The following is a 15,288-nucleotide window of genomic DNA, read 5'->3' on the forward strand; positions in this document are numbered from 1 at the left end:
AATAGCTTAACCTCCAACTTTTATGACTTTATAGTTTCTGCACTCCCAGATCACACATATGTTTGTACAAAAACACACAGTTTGTCTTTCGAAAAATCAAAAGAAAAGATAAATGCTTAGCCGTACAGATATTTTGTATGTCTTTCAGCATGACATAATTTTCTTGATACATGAGTCAAAAAACATATTATAAAATGACTTGCATGATATTCTTTATTTATACTGCACTCGTTCTATTTGAGCAGTCAAACTGCGTTGACAGTATATTTCTATGTCATATACAGTCATTGACCCGATATCACATTTCCTCATGAATATTTAAATAGAAGTTGCCGAAACTATATTCAATTATTTATACGACCTCTTCAACCTGTCCTTGTTTCCAATGACTCAGGCTTATTTCTTTTACATTTTTTGGATAAACATATTTCGCTTATCAATACTGCAGTATACAGACAATAATAGTGCATTGCCAAAAAATCCCCCTTTAAAAAGGTCTCACATCAGGCGGAGAAATATACAACAGAATGAAATGTACATTACCTGTTGAAACCAATGGATGGTGAACGAGTTCGTTTGAGTATGGACTAAAATAAAAAAAAAAATAAGCATAAAACATACTGATTTATAAGTTTCAAACAAAACGTATTAATAAGCGAAATATGTTGTATGTCTTTCAACATGACATAATTTTCTTGATACAAAACATAACATAACATACTTTTGACTTGTATTTCCCCGTTTCTAAGCCTTATATCGTTGATATGTCAAGTCAATGCACTATTATTGTCTATGTCATTAACATACAAGAACTGTTTAATTCTAGTTTATCATTATTGCATAGGCGACATAGGTAACATCATGGACTATATTTATGTCGTAAATAAAGGCAAAAGTAGTATGCCGCTGTTCAAAAGTCATTAATAGATTAAGAGAAAACAAATCCGGGTTACAAACTCGAACCAAGGGAAACACATCAACTATAAGAGGAAAGAATCTGGTTTTGTGGCTAGTCAAATCTCCACACTTGATGGCAATGTTAAATTTACCGGCAAAATGATAACATTACATGGCAGGAATACAGTTCAAATACTTGCAAGAACACCAAAGACAGATAAATACATAAATAAACAATATGATAGTACATTTTGATATGTTAAACACATAATAACAACCAATAACTAAAATTAATCTAACAAAGAGTGTGTCGTAAGACATACAATTATCAACGTTAGATATTGATTTGATTTATAAAAAAAATAATGTTTGGGATATAATATAGATATCTAAATGGCGGTAATTGAATTCAATTACAGATTCAATTGGTTTAGATATTTAAATAAAAATGTGGCGTCAAGAAAATGTGACCTCTGTAGAAATTACTAATTACGACAATGATAATATGATAAAAAATACTTGTAGACTAATGTTGCGACTGTCTTTGTGAAAATAGTGTAGTACATTTAAATGTCGTATGTAATCTTTGAGTTCTATCAATACAATAATCAATAATGTTTTTCGTATTGATGAACATTTTGGTCAACTATGTTATTCAGTCTCAAAATGTGTGCTGCTAAATCTTTATATAATTATTTACCATTCTCTAATAACTTGTGTTCATTTCAACTAAATAATTGTAACCAAAATTTAAAAACGTGTCAAATATACTTCATCCTATCTGTAAACAAATTACCGTACTCTATTCATTTTGAAACACAAGAATCTTTAAAAAAAAAACTTTTAGTCTAACATTATACTGCTCATGTCTTCTAAGTTTTATGACAAATTGATTTACAATCATGGCCATATCAATGACAATGTATATCCACACAGAAGTGCTGACTAATTTGCTGGTGATAACCTCAGAAGTGTCATCGACATGGTGGTTATAAATATATCATCATAGATACCAAAATGCATTTTTTGCGCCAGATGTTAAAATCAAAGTAGAAAATGACAACCAAAGTACGAAGTTGAAGAACATTGAGGACCGAACATTCATCAAAATGTTGCCAACTACATTTATTGTAATGTAAATGTGTATTAATTTGAATTGAAAATAACATGTCTCTGTTAACCCTTATACTAGTTGAAAGCAACTCATATTTGGAAAAGGAGTGGCATATTTTATTTCAGACATTTTCTAAAATAACTGAGACAAAATGAGTCAGAAAGAAAATCAATAATTTGTCAATGGAGAATAAAATAAATTCCACAATGAGTAAAAGAACATCTTGTTCCTTTGTATAATTGAAAATTAATTGTTTTCTTTTTGTTTAAGAAAATGTGCTTGTCACCTCCTTCCTCCATAGAAAGCTGAACGGTCATTTCTTTATAAAAACTGCCCTTTTGATTCGAAGTATTTTTAGGGTTCTATGTATGTCATGATTGCGCAATAAAAGATAGGATCGAATTTCTATTAATTTATTAATACCACTGATTGACTACGTTAAGGAAACATGTGTATCCATGATCTTCATACGGCTCTGACAATCTCGCCAAAGTTAGACGTTCGTTTGGTTGTACAGGTCGTGTAAAGAGTGCTGAACACTTTTGGGAAAAAAATCATATTTTTGTAACAATTTAAACCTGAAGAAGCATGCTTAGTAAGTCCATGTAATGACTTCACAAAAACTTCTTTCATCTAGATTTGGCTGATAATCACATTCTTTGATAACATGTTTTTGATGCTGTAAAATGTAATTGAACCTTGAAGTATATGTTTTTCGGTTGCTGTTTAGGAAACATTTTTTAAACAAACAATTAATATTTAAACAACACTTTATCATAATTTTAAAAAACAATGGTCTTAGAAAAAAAGATATATATTAAATATTTGATATCTGTGCAATGAAAGATGATAATCCCAACTAAACAAAAACTTAATAATATATACATTAGACATTTCATTTTGTAGATATTACTCTGCAAAATTATAAAGAAATTGACGTTTTACAATACTTTTCATGGACAAACTCAATTATGCATTGCTATCTATCATATAAATACTGATACAAACAATAATATATGATTTTATTTCACATGATTGATTTACCGCAAATACATATTGTAAATATAAATATGCGATATGAGAAACAATTTTGGACCAATGAGAGAAAAGGTAACGAACGTTTTGACACATGTGGGCTTTACAAGAAAATAAAAGAAATGAACATAAAGAAATGACAAGTAAGGTAAACGTTTATGAGATAACAAGGCATTGATATGAAACCCAAGAGTAAAAACATCTTGACCAAGAAATTCAGTGTTCAGAACAAAGTCAACAGTAGTCTACCGCTGTTCGAAAGACATTAATCGATTGAGACAAAAACAAATCCGGGTTACAAACTAAAACCGACGGAAACACATCAACTGAAAGACATGCCTCAGAAGTAAATATCAAAGTTTGATTAAGTTGTGACTTGAGAAAAAAATAGTGTTCTTTCTGATCCGATATATTTGTCGTTGTAAGCATACACACATGTTAAATAATGCTCTAATCTATGCATTCAGCGATTCAACGAGAAAACGTAGCATTAAGTGTTCATTCCGAAACGAGTCAGGTTTTTTTAGTATCTTTGATCTCGAGCTACGATTTATACCAACCATAAACCTATCTATTGTTTTAATTAGTTTTAAACATTGATAAAAACGATATATTGAAATAGTGCTTAAAGTATTATAGATACAATGAATACGCGTTGACTGTTGAAAAAGAAACCTTGAGTCTGAATGGTCATGGCGAACTTTTGAATTTTTTTTAATTAACGCTGATACGTTGCATCTCTTTCTTAAACTATTCTGTTAATGATTTGTTGAATTTAAGGATGTACTCCTCTGAGGAGCCAAAAAATTCGAGAATTAAACTTTTTTTCTTGACCTGATTATTCGGTTTATATGACTCATCATTTGGTTGTGCACTTCTTTTTTTGCTACGGCCCTTTGAAAGTACCCAATTTTGATGATTTTCCCATTTTTCATCAACTTTAACACATTTCGGGGGTTTTATCATGAAAAAAATCACAGTTCCACAAGTAAACTTTCGTTCATACTTTCAATAAAGATGAAGTGGAACACTCTGAATAAATGTTACTTAAAAAAACTATAGGTAGGTGTTAATATAGGAAAGTTTTATCATATTTTGATGCTTTTTCGGGTAAAATTTACCATGCTGATATTTTTGTAAATTTGTGGTCTTTCTCCTTTTTAGGAACAAATTGCATATTTTTTAAACTTCTTTGTTATAAATGATTAAAAATAATACATATCTAAGGAAATTTGAAAAGACAAAAGTGATATGGGATGTACACATTCCTGGTAAAATCATTTCTTGTACCTCTCACCCATTTTCTTCAAATTTTGACTAAAAAGAATGACTTGATTGGCAATAAAATTTATAAAAATTATTACTCAAAAACTACAATTTTTTCACAGGGTTAAGTTTGATTATGACATCTTTAAAATTCATTGATATTTTCCATTTGTATCATATGTTTTGGAAATAATTCCAGAATGAGATTTCAACGAGACTGAACGTCAGAAGAATACATCCTTAAAGCCTTTTCTGAATAAGAAAGTATTGTAAGTGAGTTTAAATAACCATGTCATCATGTTCAACAATGCATTAGTGAATACTTGTATAAGTTCACAATTGATTTGTTAGAGAAATGCAAAAATTACATACCACGTTTTCGTTAAATTATCAGGCACCAGAATATTATCTTTAAATTACAAAATTAGACATCTTCAAACTTATGTTTTTAAAGTACATGTGCAAGCGGCTGTATTCTAGTCGCATCACGATTTACTCGAATAGGGATTTGCGAATAAACAGTTGTAAAGATATGAAGTAAAACAGAAGAAATCATACTATATTTATAAAACAAAAAAGGACAAATTGAATGTAAAAATTTTCCATAATAAACCAGGAATTAGTGGGTAAACCTATGGAACGCCACAGCTGTCTTATGTGGAGCTCTGATATTACGAAGTGTTGTTTTGTTATTATTTGATGACATTTTGTCTTTAAATAATATGGTTTAGTCATTACGTATTGATGTTTTAATATAACTCAATATGGAATAGTCATTATTTAATGATATTTCGATATAACACGATATTGTTTCGTATTGACTTGATATAATTTTGGCATTACTTGATATGGTATTGTCATTACTCGATGTGGTTTCATCATTATTTAATGTGGTTGTTTAATTAGTATGTGACTTAACGTAATTTAGTTGTTTCATTACATGATGTAGTTGTGCTATTTCGTAATGCTTAAACATAAATGATGTTTAATTCAAATATGATGTAATGGTATAGAAAAACCTTGTAGCTGAGTAACAATTGACAAAAACATGCTACATTTGAAAAAAAAGGACTGAAAAGATTTTACCTATTTCTGCCGTCGCCATAATGGAATCGTCGTAATTCCAGTTACGGTTATCAGTTTAACACCAGTGGTATTTAAACATTCCAAATAAATAGCAGTTTGATAATGATTAAAAAACAATATTAAAATTTGACTAAAGTTGAAAAGGTGAACGTGACTGCGTACTTTTACATCCCTCTCAACTGAATATAACCCTGTTATTTAAACTGGTTTAATTGAAAAAATCCTTAAAACTGTAAAAGGTCAGTACAGAACAGAAGTCTGGGTTACTGGAAAGAGTATACATATATAAAGAGTAAAATCACAAAAATACTGAACTCCGATAAAAATTCAAAACGGAAAGTCCCTAATCAAATGGCAAAATCAAATGATAAAACTCATCAAACGAATGGACAAATTACACATCTAAATTGCGAACTATTTGTAACCGAGAGGTTTCGTCTATGTGAGTTAAAGTTTTGTTTTTGAATTAATTTCATTAGTAAACAGAAAATCTGTAAATTAGCCAATTGAAACTTAACTAGTAAGGCAGAAAAAGGAAACAATTGAATATAATTTGGTGAACTCATTTTAGAGACAGATTTAGAAAGCGTTTATTTTACAAAAATAATTATAGGTTGGACAATACTTGATCACGTTTTTATCAATATTTAAAGCGCAAGGCGTAGAAAGGGGTATGTAATACACTTCGTTGGTGCAGTTTAGCGTTCACTTTCACAACTAATCTACAGTGAAAAGTCTTTCAAGTATAGCATTTTATAGTACTATGAAAAATAGAAGGCAAAATACCGATTTTCCATTGAATGAGAATGAGTATATTCTTATCTGTAAATGAATAGACTGACGTCACAGTAATGGTTTCATATTAATAATATGTTTTAGTTCAATATTCTCAAAAAAAAAGGTTTCAAAATAATGCTTAAATTTTATATGCTTGCAAGTCAAAAATCAAAACTCATTTTTATCCGTATTTGTGCGACTTTTGTTGGAGATGAATGGTATATGTGTTCAGCATGTCGAGTGACTTGAACGAATGTCAGTGAAACTAGGAAATGCAACCTCAAAGAGACTGATTTTGTCAATGAAATTGACCTGCAAAAACATCAAACATATACAGGTTACCAGTAAATGTTTTACATTTAATCTATATGTTTTTATGTATGAAAATATTTCAAACAAAATTTGAAAATTGACCATTTATACAGTTACACTTGCTGACCTGTTATCTGTATTTCACATTTACATGTCCGCCCATATGACGCCTAGAAAGAAATGCAATAGTAATGTTATAAATTTTAGATTCCAGACAATATGTTTTGTTTTCTAATGAATTTGATGTTAAGTACATAATGCCACTTTAAGTTATTTGTGAAAATTCCAAAAATTGGCCTAATACAACTAAAGCAAAATATGTTAAAAGGTAAACTAAATTATTGGCATTTTGAAAATATATCAACAAATCTTGTTTGAATTTTCTGGTGTATCAAATGAGAACAAAAACAAATACAGAGTGTGGTGAATCTAGGATTTAGAATTGGGAAAAAAAGGTGGCAGAAAATGCCAAGAAAAACAAATCATAAATTAAGTGAAGCTGACAACCTCTTGACAAAAAAAAAGAAAGACAACGAAACGAAACGACAATAAGTTCACATAATACTAAAAAGAAAATGTATGCAGCACGAACCCTATAAAACTAAAGGTGATCTTAGCTGCTCCGGAATTGTAAGCAGATCCACTTCTTCACTTGAAACCCTTCTTCCGTGTAGACAGGAGGCCTTTATAAATAAAATCGTGGTAGAAAATGTAGATACATAATCAAATATATAGATATGATCATAAATGCAAAACGTGTTTTGTAGACAAAGCCCTTGATACAGAAGCTGTTATATTTAGCTCTATGTGAGTATTATCCATGTCATTAAAACAAACAACATCAGGAAACATGTGAACAAGTTTCATAGACACTATTAAATCAATGCTAAACATATTTTGTTATGGCAATGATTACTATTTTCTTCATTATGTATTTCAACACAAATGTTTATGTGATCATATATAAGCTTTACGTTTGTGGAAGTAGGAGGTATGATAGCTGTTGAATTATCAAAGTAATAACTAATCCAAGAATTCAAACAACGAAGTCATATTCACGATTCAGGGTCATTCTCACCGCCTGTAATTCATAAACAAACAGCATATACAAAGTATAGGCACAATATAAATCAAACACTCTAGAAGGATATCTTTTTCGATAATTAATTTCTTTGATTCGTATTTTTTTTTTATAATCTAAAAATTAGAAGATATTATATGATTACAAGTAAGACAACAGAACTAATGGCGTCGAAGTTTACAACTATAGGTCTACGTACGGACTTTAACAATGAGCATAATCTTCACCTCATATAAAAAAGAAGATGTGATATGATTGCCAATGAGACACAAGTCTCAACAAGACACCAAATGACATAGAAATTACCAACTGTAGGTCACCGTACATCCTTCAACAATGAGCAAAGTCCAAACCGCATAGTCAGCTATAAAAAGCCCCGTAATGAACTATGAAATGCCTAAAAATGACATGTGCCCTTACAATAGTAGAAAATTTCTTTGAAACCAATTTTAAATTGTTTTTATGCTACATCATATGAATGAAATTCACATGTGAAATTATTTGTTTATATCTGTATTGAAAATCACGGTATATAACTGCAACGAATGCAGTGACGCATTTTTATTTTGAGTTCCTCGGGACAGTACATACATTGTTTTTGAGTACATTGAATGCAACCTTGTCTCCTATGTGTTTATACAATTTTCGTCGTTTTCTATCGACAATAGATATTGGGCGTTTCAAAGACTGCGATTCTATCGTAAAAATGAAAATAGTGGTGTTTTCTTTTGTATGAATAGTATGTTTGTATGCATTGATATTTGCCTTAACGTTGTATTCTCTGATTGTTGTTATACATTTAAGGTATCCTGTTACTATTTCCCGTTTACGTTCTTGTCAGACATCTGTTTGAAAGATCCACGGTAACAAATTTACCAGTACCTTTCTACAGGAAAGAAAAGTCACCAACACATGTTGATAGAGTAAATAGGAAAAAGAAAGGGTCGATATGTCCTATTTTACAAGGCGGTCTCGGAAATAGATTGTTTCAATTTTCTACTTCGTTTGCTGCTGCAAGAAATAAACAAATGGAGCTTATCGTACCTCCCGATGCTGAAATCCGAACAGTGTTTGCAATTAATGTGACATCCGATAAACCAATAAGATTATGTAAGGGGTTTCGAAAAGTTTTAGATAACGCATCTCCAACATACAACAAAAATTTACTAAATTTTAGTTCTGAAGATAACATTCAACTAGGATATGGACTTCAGTCGTGGAAATATTTTCACAAGTATGATACGGAGCTACGGAGGCAATTAACATTTCAAAAGCATATTCAAAACACTGCAGAACAGACGATTGGGAAAATATTCCAAAAAAGAAAAATTAAGTCTCGGAAGAGTATTACTTTGGTAGGTGTTCATATAAGGAGAGGTGATAAGGTAGGAAACCATGATGGATTTATCATTGCTACACCTGAGTATTTAAACAGATCTGTGAATTATTACGCTAAAATGTATACAGCTGTTTTATTTCTAGTTATATCAGATGATATAGCTTGGTCTAAAACAAATATGCCAACTCATGTTCCTGTAGAATTTATATCCTTAGGCAAGCGAGAATTTGATATGGCAACTGTCGTTGCTTGTGACCATACAATCATGACAATAGGAACATTTGGCTGGTGGATCGGTTACTTGACTGGTGGTGAAGTGGTGTACGTAAAAGATGCTGCTAAAAAGGGTTCACGATTTGAACGCATACTTAATTTTGAAGACCATTTCTATCCACAATGGGTAGGACTTTAAGCAATTAAGATTTGACAAATTTTGTTTTAATGTGTTATTTATTTTAAGCAAACATATTAAACATGAATCATCTTTCACCTTTGACGTCTTATAATTAGTCTTGTAGAAAATTTACTCCAAGAAAAAAAAAAGACATGAACAAAAGTGCAGTAAAAAGTTATTTCTGCGAAAATTATCAGTAACTACATAATAAACATTTGGAAATAAGCTGTGTCTCCTGTCGTATTCTTATTTTGAGAACTGACAACTAAATTTTACGAACTGATTGTCCAAATTTATCAATGGTTGTTGCTAAATTTGTCTATTATAAATATTGAATAAACATTATAATTGGTTGTCAACCATTCAAAAACATTAAATTGTTCATTATAGGCGAGTAATATGAGAGCCAAATTTACATTTTAAATGGACCTAATGACATATGGCTAAATTATGTATCACTGGAAAGTTAAGAACGTGTAATTACTAAATATCCCGGTCGTCAACAAAAAATATGGTGCATTGTTTTTAAATCAGGGTCAAATGTCATGGGTGCAATTTCAATTCACAGATACTTCCAGTAGAAAAATCGATTCAAAACAAATGCAAAAACGAAACAATACTATAGGATTACTGTATTACTGTTGGGAAAGTATATTTCTATCATAGTATTAATTAATTTTGGTCGATGTTAACGGTAACGTATGTTACGTAACGTTTTCTCTCGGAGTCTTTGAAAATGAACCATTAAGTCACACACATGTATCTGTTGTCGACCTTGCATTATTTAAATCTTATAATAACTACATATCAACTGATTGCACGTATTTACAAACATATATCTGCAAATGTGATATAAATAATCCAAAACAAAATATTTGAAGCAAGGAAAACATAACATATGACGTATTTCATAGAAAAGTCCCATGATGAACTGTACATTGAAAAGCCTGACAACCGCGTCAAAATCAGACAACCGTACGGCAGATTTTTTGTTATTATTGTAGTGTATAATGTTGAGCCTGGATCATACCACAATTTCATTTATATCATTGAATATGATATGATAAGAGTACAAACTAACATTACTAAAATGAGTAATATGCTACTAGCATATTTATATCAACAAATAGACAATTTAGATATAAAACATCACAAGGAAAATATGATCACTCAATATATGTCAAACTGTGTTTGATTTTACTTTGGTCGGCCGTCGTGTATCTTGAAATATCTAATTAATCAAACAACACTTGACAAAGTACTTTGTACTTTTAATTACACTGGTGATGACGTTCGGCTACTTTGGCACTAATATACTTACTTTGTTATAACTTGTTTCACCGCTTCAAGCGAAGAACAAAGTTATCCTAATATTGAACCTTTTATTTGGCTTTCTTATGCTAATATTCCTTTATCGGATAATAAAATGATCGAAACGTCGGACCAATGGGATGTAGGACCATATAGGTGTCGGAATATTGCGATATCGGAATATCAAAGCTTCATTTTATCTTTTAATCTCATCATTGGTATCGGTCAACATATTCATACAAAGACACCTTTCTTGAGATGGGTATATATATCCGTACAGCAGAGGTTTTGCTCGAAAGCGGACACAAGATCTACTACAGATTGATTTTAAAATCTGGACTGGACATGAGGAATGTGTTAAATAAATGCAACAGTAGTATACCGCTGTTCAAAATGCATAAATCGATAGAGAACAAGAATGTGTCCATAGTACACGGATGCCCCACTCCCCTTATCATTTTCCATGTTCCATGGACCGTGAAATTGGGATCAAAACTTTAATTTGGAATTAAAATTAGAAAGATCATATCATGGGGAACATGTGTACTAAGTTTCAAGTTGATTGGACTTCAACTTCATCAAACACTAACTTGACCAAAAACTCTAACCTGAAGTGGAACGAACGGACGGACGAACGAACAGAAGGACGGACGAACGAACAGAAGGACGAACGAACGGACCCACAGACCAGAAAACATAATGCCCCTCTACTATCGTAGGTGGGGCATAAAAACCAAATCCGGGTTACAAACTAAAACTGAGGGAAACGTATCAAATATAAGAGAACTACGACACAACAGAGACACAACACCGAAATGTAACACACACAGAAACGAACTACAATGTTACAATGGCCATTTTCCTGACTTGGTACAGGGCATTCTATGTAAATATGGACGGTTGAACCTGGTTTTGTGGCATGCAAAAATCATACAAGACTAACAAAGGCCAGAGGCTCCTGAATTGGGACAGGTGCAAAAATGCGGCGGAGTTGAACATGTGTTTTGAGATCTCAATCCTCCCTCTATACCTATACCTTTGTGTGAACAGATCAACTCGTGTAGAAAGTCGGATGACATCATACCAGTAAATATAGGTGGCATCGGACCGATGTTGCCTTTTAGCCAACTAAAGTCATACGGAGAACTTTTATTGTTTCTGTAGTTAGGTCGATATTTTCTTGGATAGGGTTTGACCTCCAGAAGAAGAAATAATACTATGTAGAATGCATGCCCCATAATCTGTTTTTCTAAACTCATGATCAGCCAAACTGGTTAATAGTTATTAAAGGTGTGTCCATATATACGGTGCATTTGTAATGATAAACCTAAATGAAAAGGAGTGAAAAAAAATGTCTATTTATAGATATTATACATTATGCTAAAGCCATACATCTTAGACCTCTGTCAATAGGTATATCGTTATCTTAGTTAACTCCCGCGTATGCGCCATCATCCAAAAGACAATACATAAATGTTTTAAAGCAGGTGGCATTATTTCAATTGAATGATCCAGTGAAACGTCTTTAGATAATCGACATTCATCTGATTGGATTACAACTTCACCTATCTGGGTCAACTTTTTTAATTAATTCTCCATAGGCGATAATGGTAACGTTTTCATCCATTGCTCAGTCCATATCGTTTACTTGAACATGTATGATGGCTCATATCGAAGCTGATACATTTATACATGTCTGGTTAAATTTTCGGGGTGGCAAGTGAGATTACTTTTTTCGCAAATTGCTGGACCCCGGAAGATGGTGAAAAATGTCACTCTCCACATGAAATAATCCCAAAATTTTGATCATAAAACTTAATAAAAAATTGTCCTTTCTAATAATTTATTTCAGGTCAAATCTACATATTTCTTTTCTCATCACATCAGCTCTATAAAACAGTTCTTATTGTTCATTTATGTCCATTTTTAAAATCACAGCATCCACAATTGTATGGCGGACTAATATTGTTTTTTAATTACGTCATCTCAAGGTCTATTAGGGATCCTGACCCATATTAGATCAGCAAATGTCAGATTCCACTTGTATTGCAGTATGAATTCCTTCGGTACACCTTTTCGAACAATTCTGTGAAGTTTTTTTCCGCATCTGAAATAAAATAAGTGAATTTTTAGTATTTTTAAGTAAGCATGCTTATTACTGTTCCTTATATCTTTTAGTAGAAAAGCACAAAATCCATATGTTATCAATTCACAATTTAGACATTGATTAAGACTCTTCATAGCTTAAAGTGCCATTCTACAAACCTTCATTACCTAACTGACTTTATAAAAATCATCATGTTTAGATGATGAATCATGAAAATATTGTGTTTTTTACTGTACATAAGGTAGATTTAAGGATTTTTTCACTCAGAAAATAATGTTTTTGATATTTCTTTCTTTCATAGAAGGAATAGAACATTTTTATTTTTTTATAACTGTTAAGATCACCGGGGTCAAAGTCAGTTCCGTGAGGTATTGCGAGCAAAATTTAGTGTCGGTATGTTCCCTGGAGCTACAAAGGCCCAGAAGAATGATATTAAAATAGCTTTTGCCAATGATTTAAAATTACGTTCGCATGGTATAATGAAATGTTTATTTGCAAAATATAATGGTGACCGACAACAAATTTCAAAATGTTTGCCACGCATTGTTAAGTCTGTCGTGAATTGTTATAGTGGTATTTGTAGCGATACGTGTAGATGGAGCATAACACTATGTAATGGTGGTATAAAAACTAGTTGGTGATACAAATCTATTTACCTTAGCAGTCATGGTTTACAAAATGGGTCTTTGAAACCAAATAAGACTGACAAATTATTAATAGAATCATAGTTAGAAATGAAACTGTCTCAGACCGCATTAAATCAGATGCAATATTTCAGCAATACTAATAAGTACGAGTCCGTCAATAGGACAATGTTTACATACCTACCTAAGAATAAGAATTTTTCTCGCAATGCCTTAGGCCGTGCATCTGCAGCAGTCTTGAAAGTCAATAATAAACGGGATGTTGCATTGGCTAAGACCCTAAAAGCTGTAGGTTGTGGTCTGGGTAGAAATTCTCGTGCTGTAGTGGCTCTGAAAAAAATACGTAAACGTGAAATATATGATTGTGCATATCAAAAAAGTTTACGTGTCAAATTAAACAGGTTAAAAGCTCGCAAAAAACAGGCTATCGATTTCTTGTTAAACAAGAGAGTGCGAAACAGGTTGATTAGTGGATATAAAAAACATCAATTAGAACCAAAGCTATGTCAGAATTCAAGTCCGAAAGAATTCGTTCCACAGCCAGGTTGTAGTTCTTGGCCAGATTAACATTTATATTAAAAGGTTACACAATATGGTTTTCTTCCAGCCTTTCAGGAAGCATATTTAGTTATTTATTTATTTATTTATTTATTTATTTATTTATTTACAGAGAATACTAAACATCTAATAATATATTAAAACAAACACTTTTTCAGGAATATATGAGCATGATATGAGTTACATGTAGTTGTGTTTTTTTTTTAAATTAAAAAGTTTGTTTATTTTGAGTTTGTTATGAAAATGGGATAATGGTCCAAGACACTGAAATAAACTTTGTATCAGACAAAAAGACCACTTCATATCTCCCAATGCATGCATGCATCCAACCACAGTACATACAATGACATGAAATAAAATTATAAACAAAATAAAACCATGTAAAATTAATATTACAACATTAGGTCATTCACAGTTTTCCTTTGTAACTCGATGTCATATTTGGATTTTTTTCTTTCTGTTATTCTTTATTTTGTTTTTTGTTGTCTTATTTAATTAATGACTGTCATACTTTGTTCATTGATTTGTCTCTATGTTTCACTTTCATTTAGTTCTCTACCGCATGTTTACTTCCGTTGATCAGCTGTTGATTGAATGACCCAGTTTTCTGACACAGTAATGAAACCATCAAGAGTTACTCCCCTTGCACTGTAAAAATTAGTAAACACTGTCGAAAAAAAACACATAAATGTTTGACTAAGCTTATAATCTTGCATAAACATGTTTACCATGTTTGTTTCAGTGTCTTGGGGTTATGAGGGTGGGCTTTTTTCCCATTTTCGTTTTTTACTTGTGTTAAAAACTTGTATTTTCAGAAATGATTAATGTGGAGGTAAAATGTGCAAGGCATGTTTACTACAAAATAATAACAAACCACAATTTCTGATTCAGCATGCAGTTAGTATAGTTAGTGCCATGCTCAATATGTGTGGTGCATTGGTGTGAAGCTACACATATTTTTCTTTGATTGTTAATCTCCCGAGGTTCTAAAACAATATGGTCTGTATTCAAACACAATGCATTATGACAAAGGTGTGAAGCATCTAAATTTTTGGCTAAATCAGTAGATTTCAATTGCAAAATGTTTGCTAAACGTGCAACATTCATTTTAGTACGTTTGGCATTTGGGAATGTAACATTGATCATCCCTAGAATATAATTATTTCTCCTCTGAGTGGCCCCAGTCCAAATAATGCATGTCCCATTTTCTGCCTCTTCACTGTTTATAAGTATAAAATTGGTATATTTTTGATAAAAATCAAAATTATTGGAAGCCATTTTGTATTCTTTTTAATCAAATAGCACTAAAAGAGTGTAACTGACCTCGATTTCAGCAGCTCCCATCCGAAATTGTGATCATTGAACCA

General features: G+C 31.6%; 1 protein-coding gene across 1 annotated transcript; it reads left to right on the top strand.

Annotated features, from left to right (window-relative positions):
* Window positions 1–3,097: 3,097 nt before the first annotated feature.
* LOC139491272 (galactoside alpha-(1,2)-fucosyltransferase 1-like) lies at window positions 3,098–9,377 on the top strand. The gene is made up of 3 exons (XM_071278820.1): window positions 3,098–3,194; window positions 7,255–7,294; window positions 8,373–9,377. Exons 1-3 carry the CDS (start codon window positions 3,141–3,143, stop codon window positions 9,317–9,319), a joined length of 1,041 nt encoding a protein of 346 aa, XP_071134921.1. The 5' UTR covers window positions 3,098–3,140; the 3' UTR covers window positions 9,320–9,377.
* The last annotated feature ends 5,911 nt before the right edge of the window (window positions 9,378–15,288 follow it).

This window comes from Mytilus edulis, chromosome 1, assembly GCF_963676685.1.
Source record: "Mytilus edulis chromosome 1, xbMytEdul2.2, whole genome shotgun sequence".
In the NCBI taxonomy this organism is placed as follows: Eukaryota; Metazoa; Mollusca; class Bivalvia; order Mytilida; family Mytilidae; genus Mytilus; species Mytilus edulis.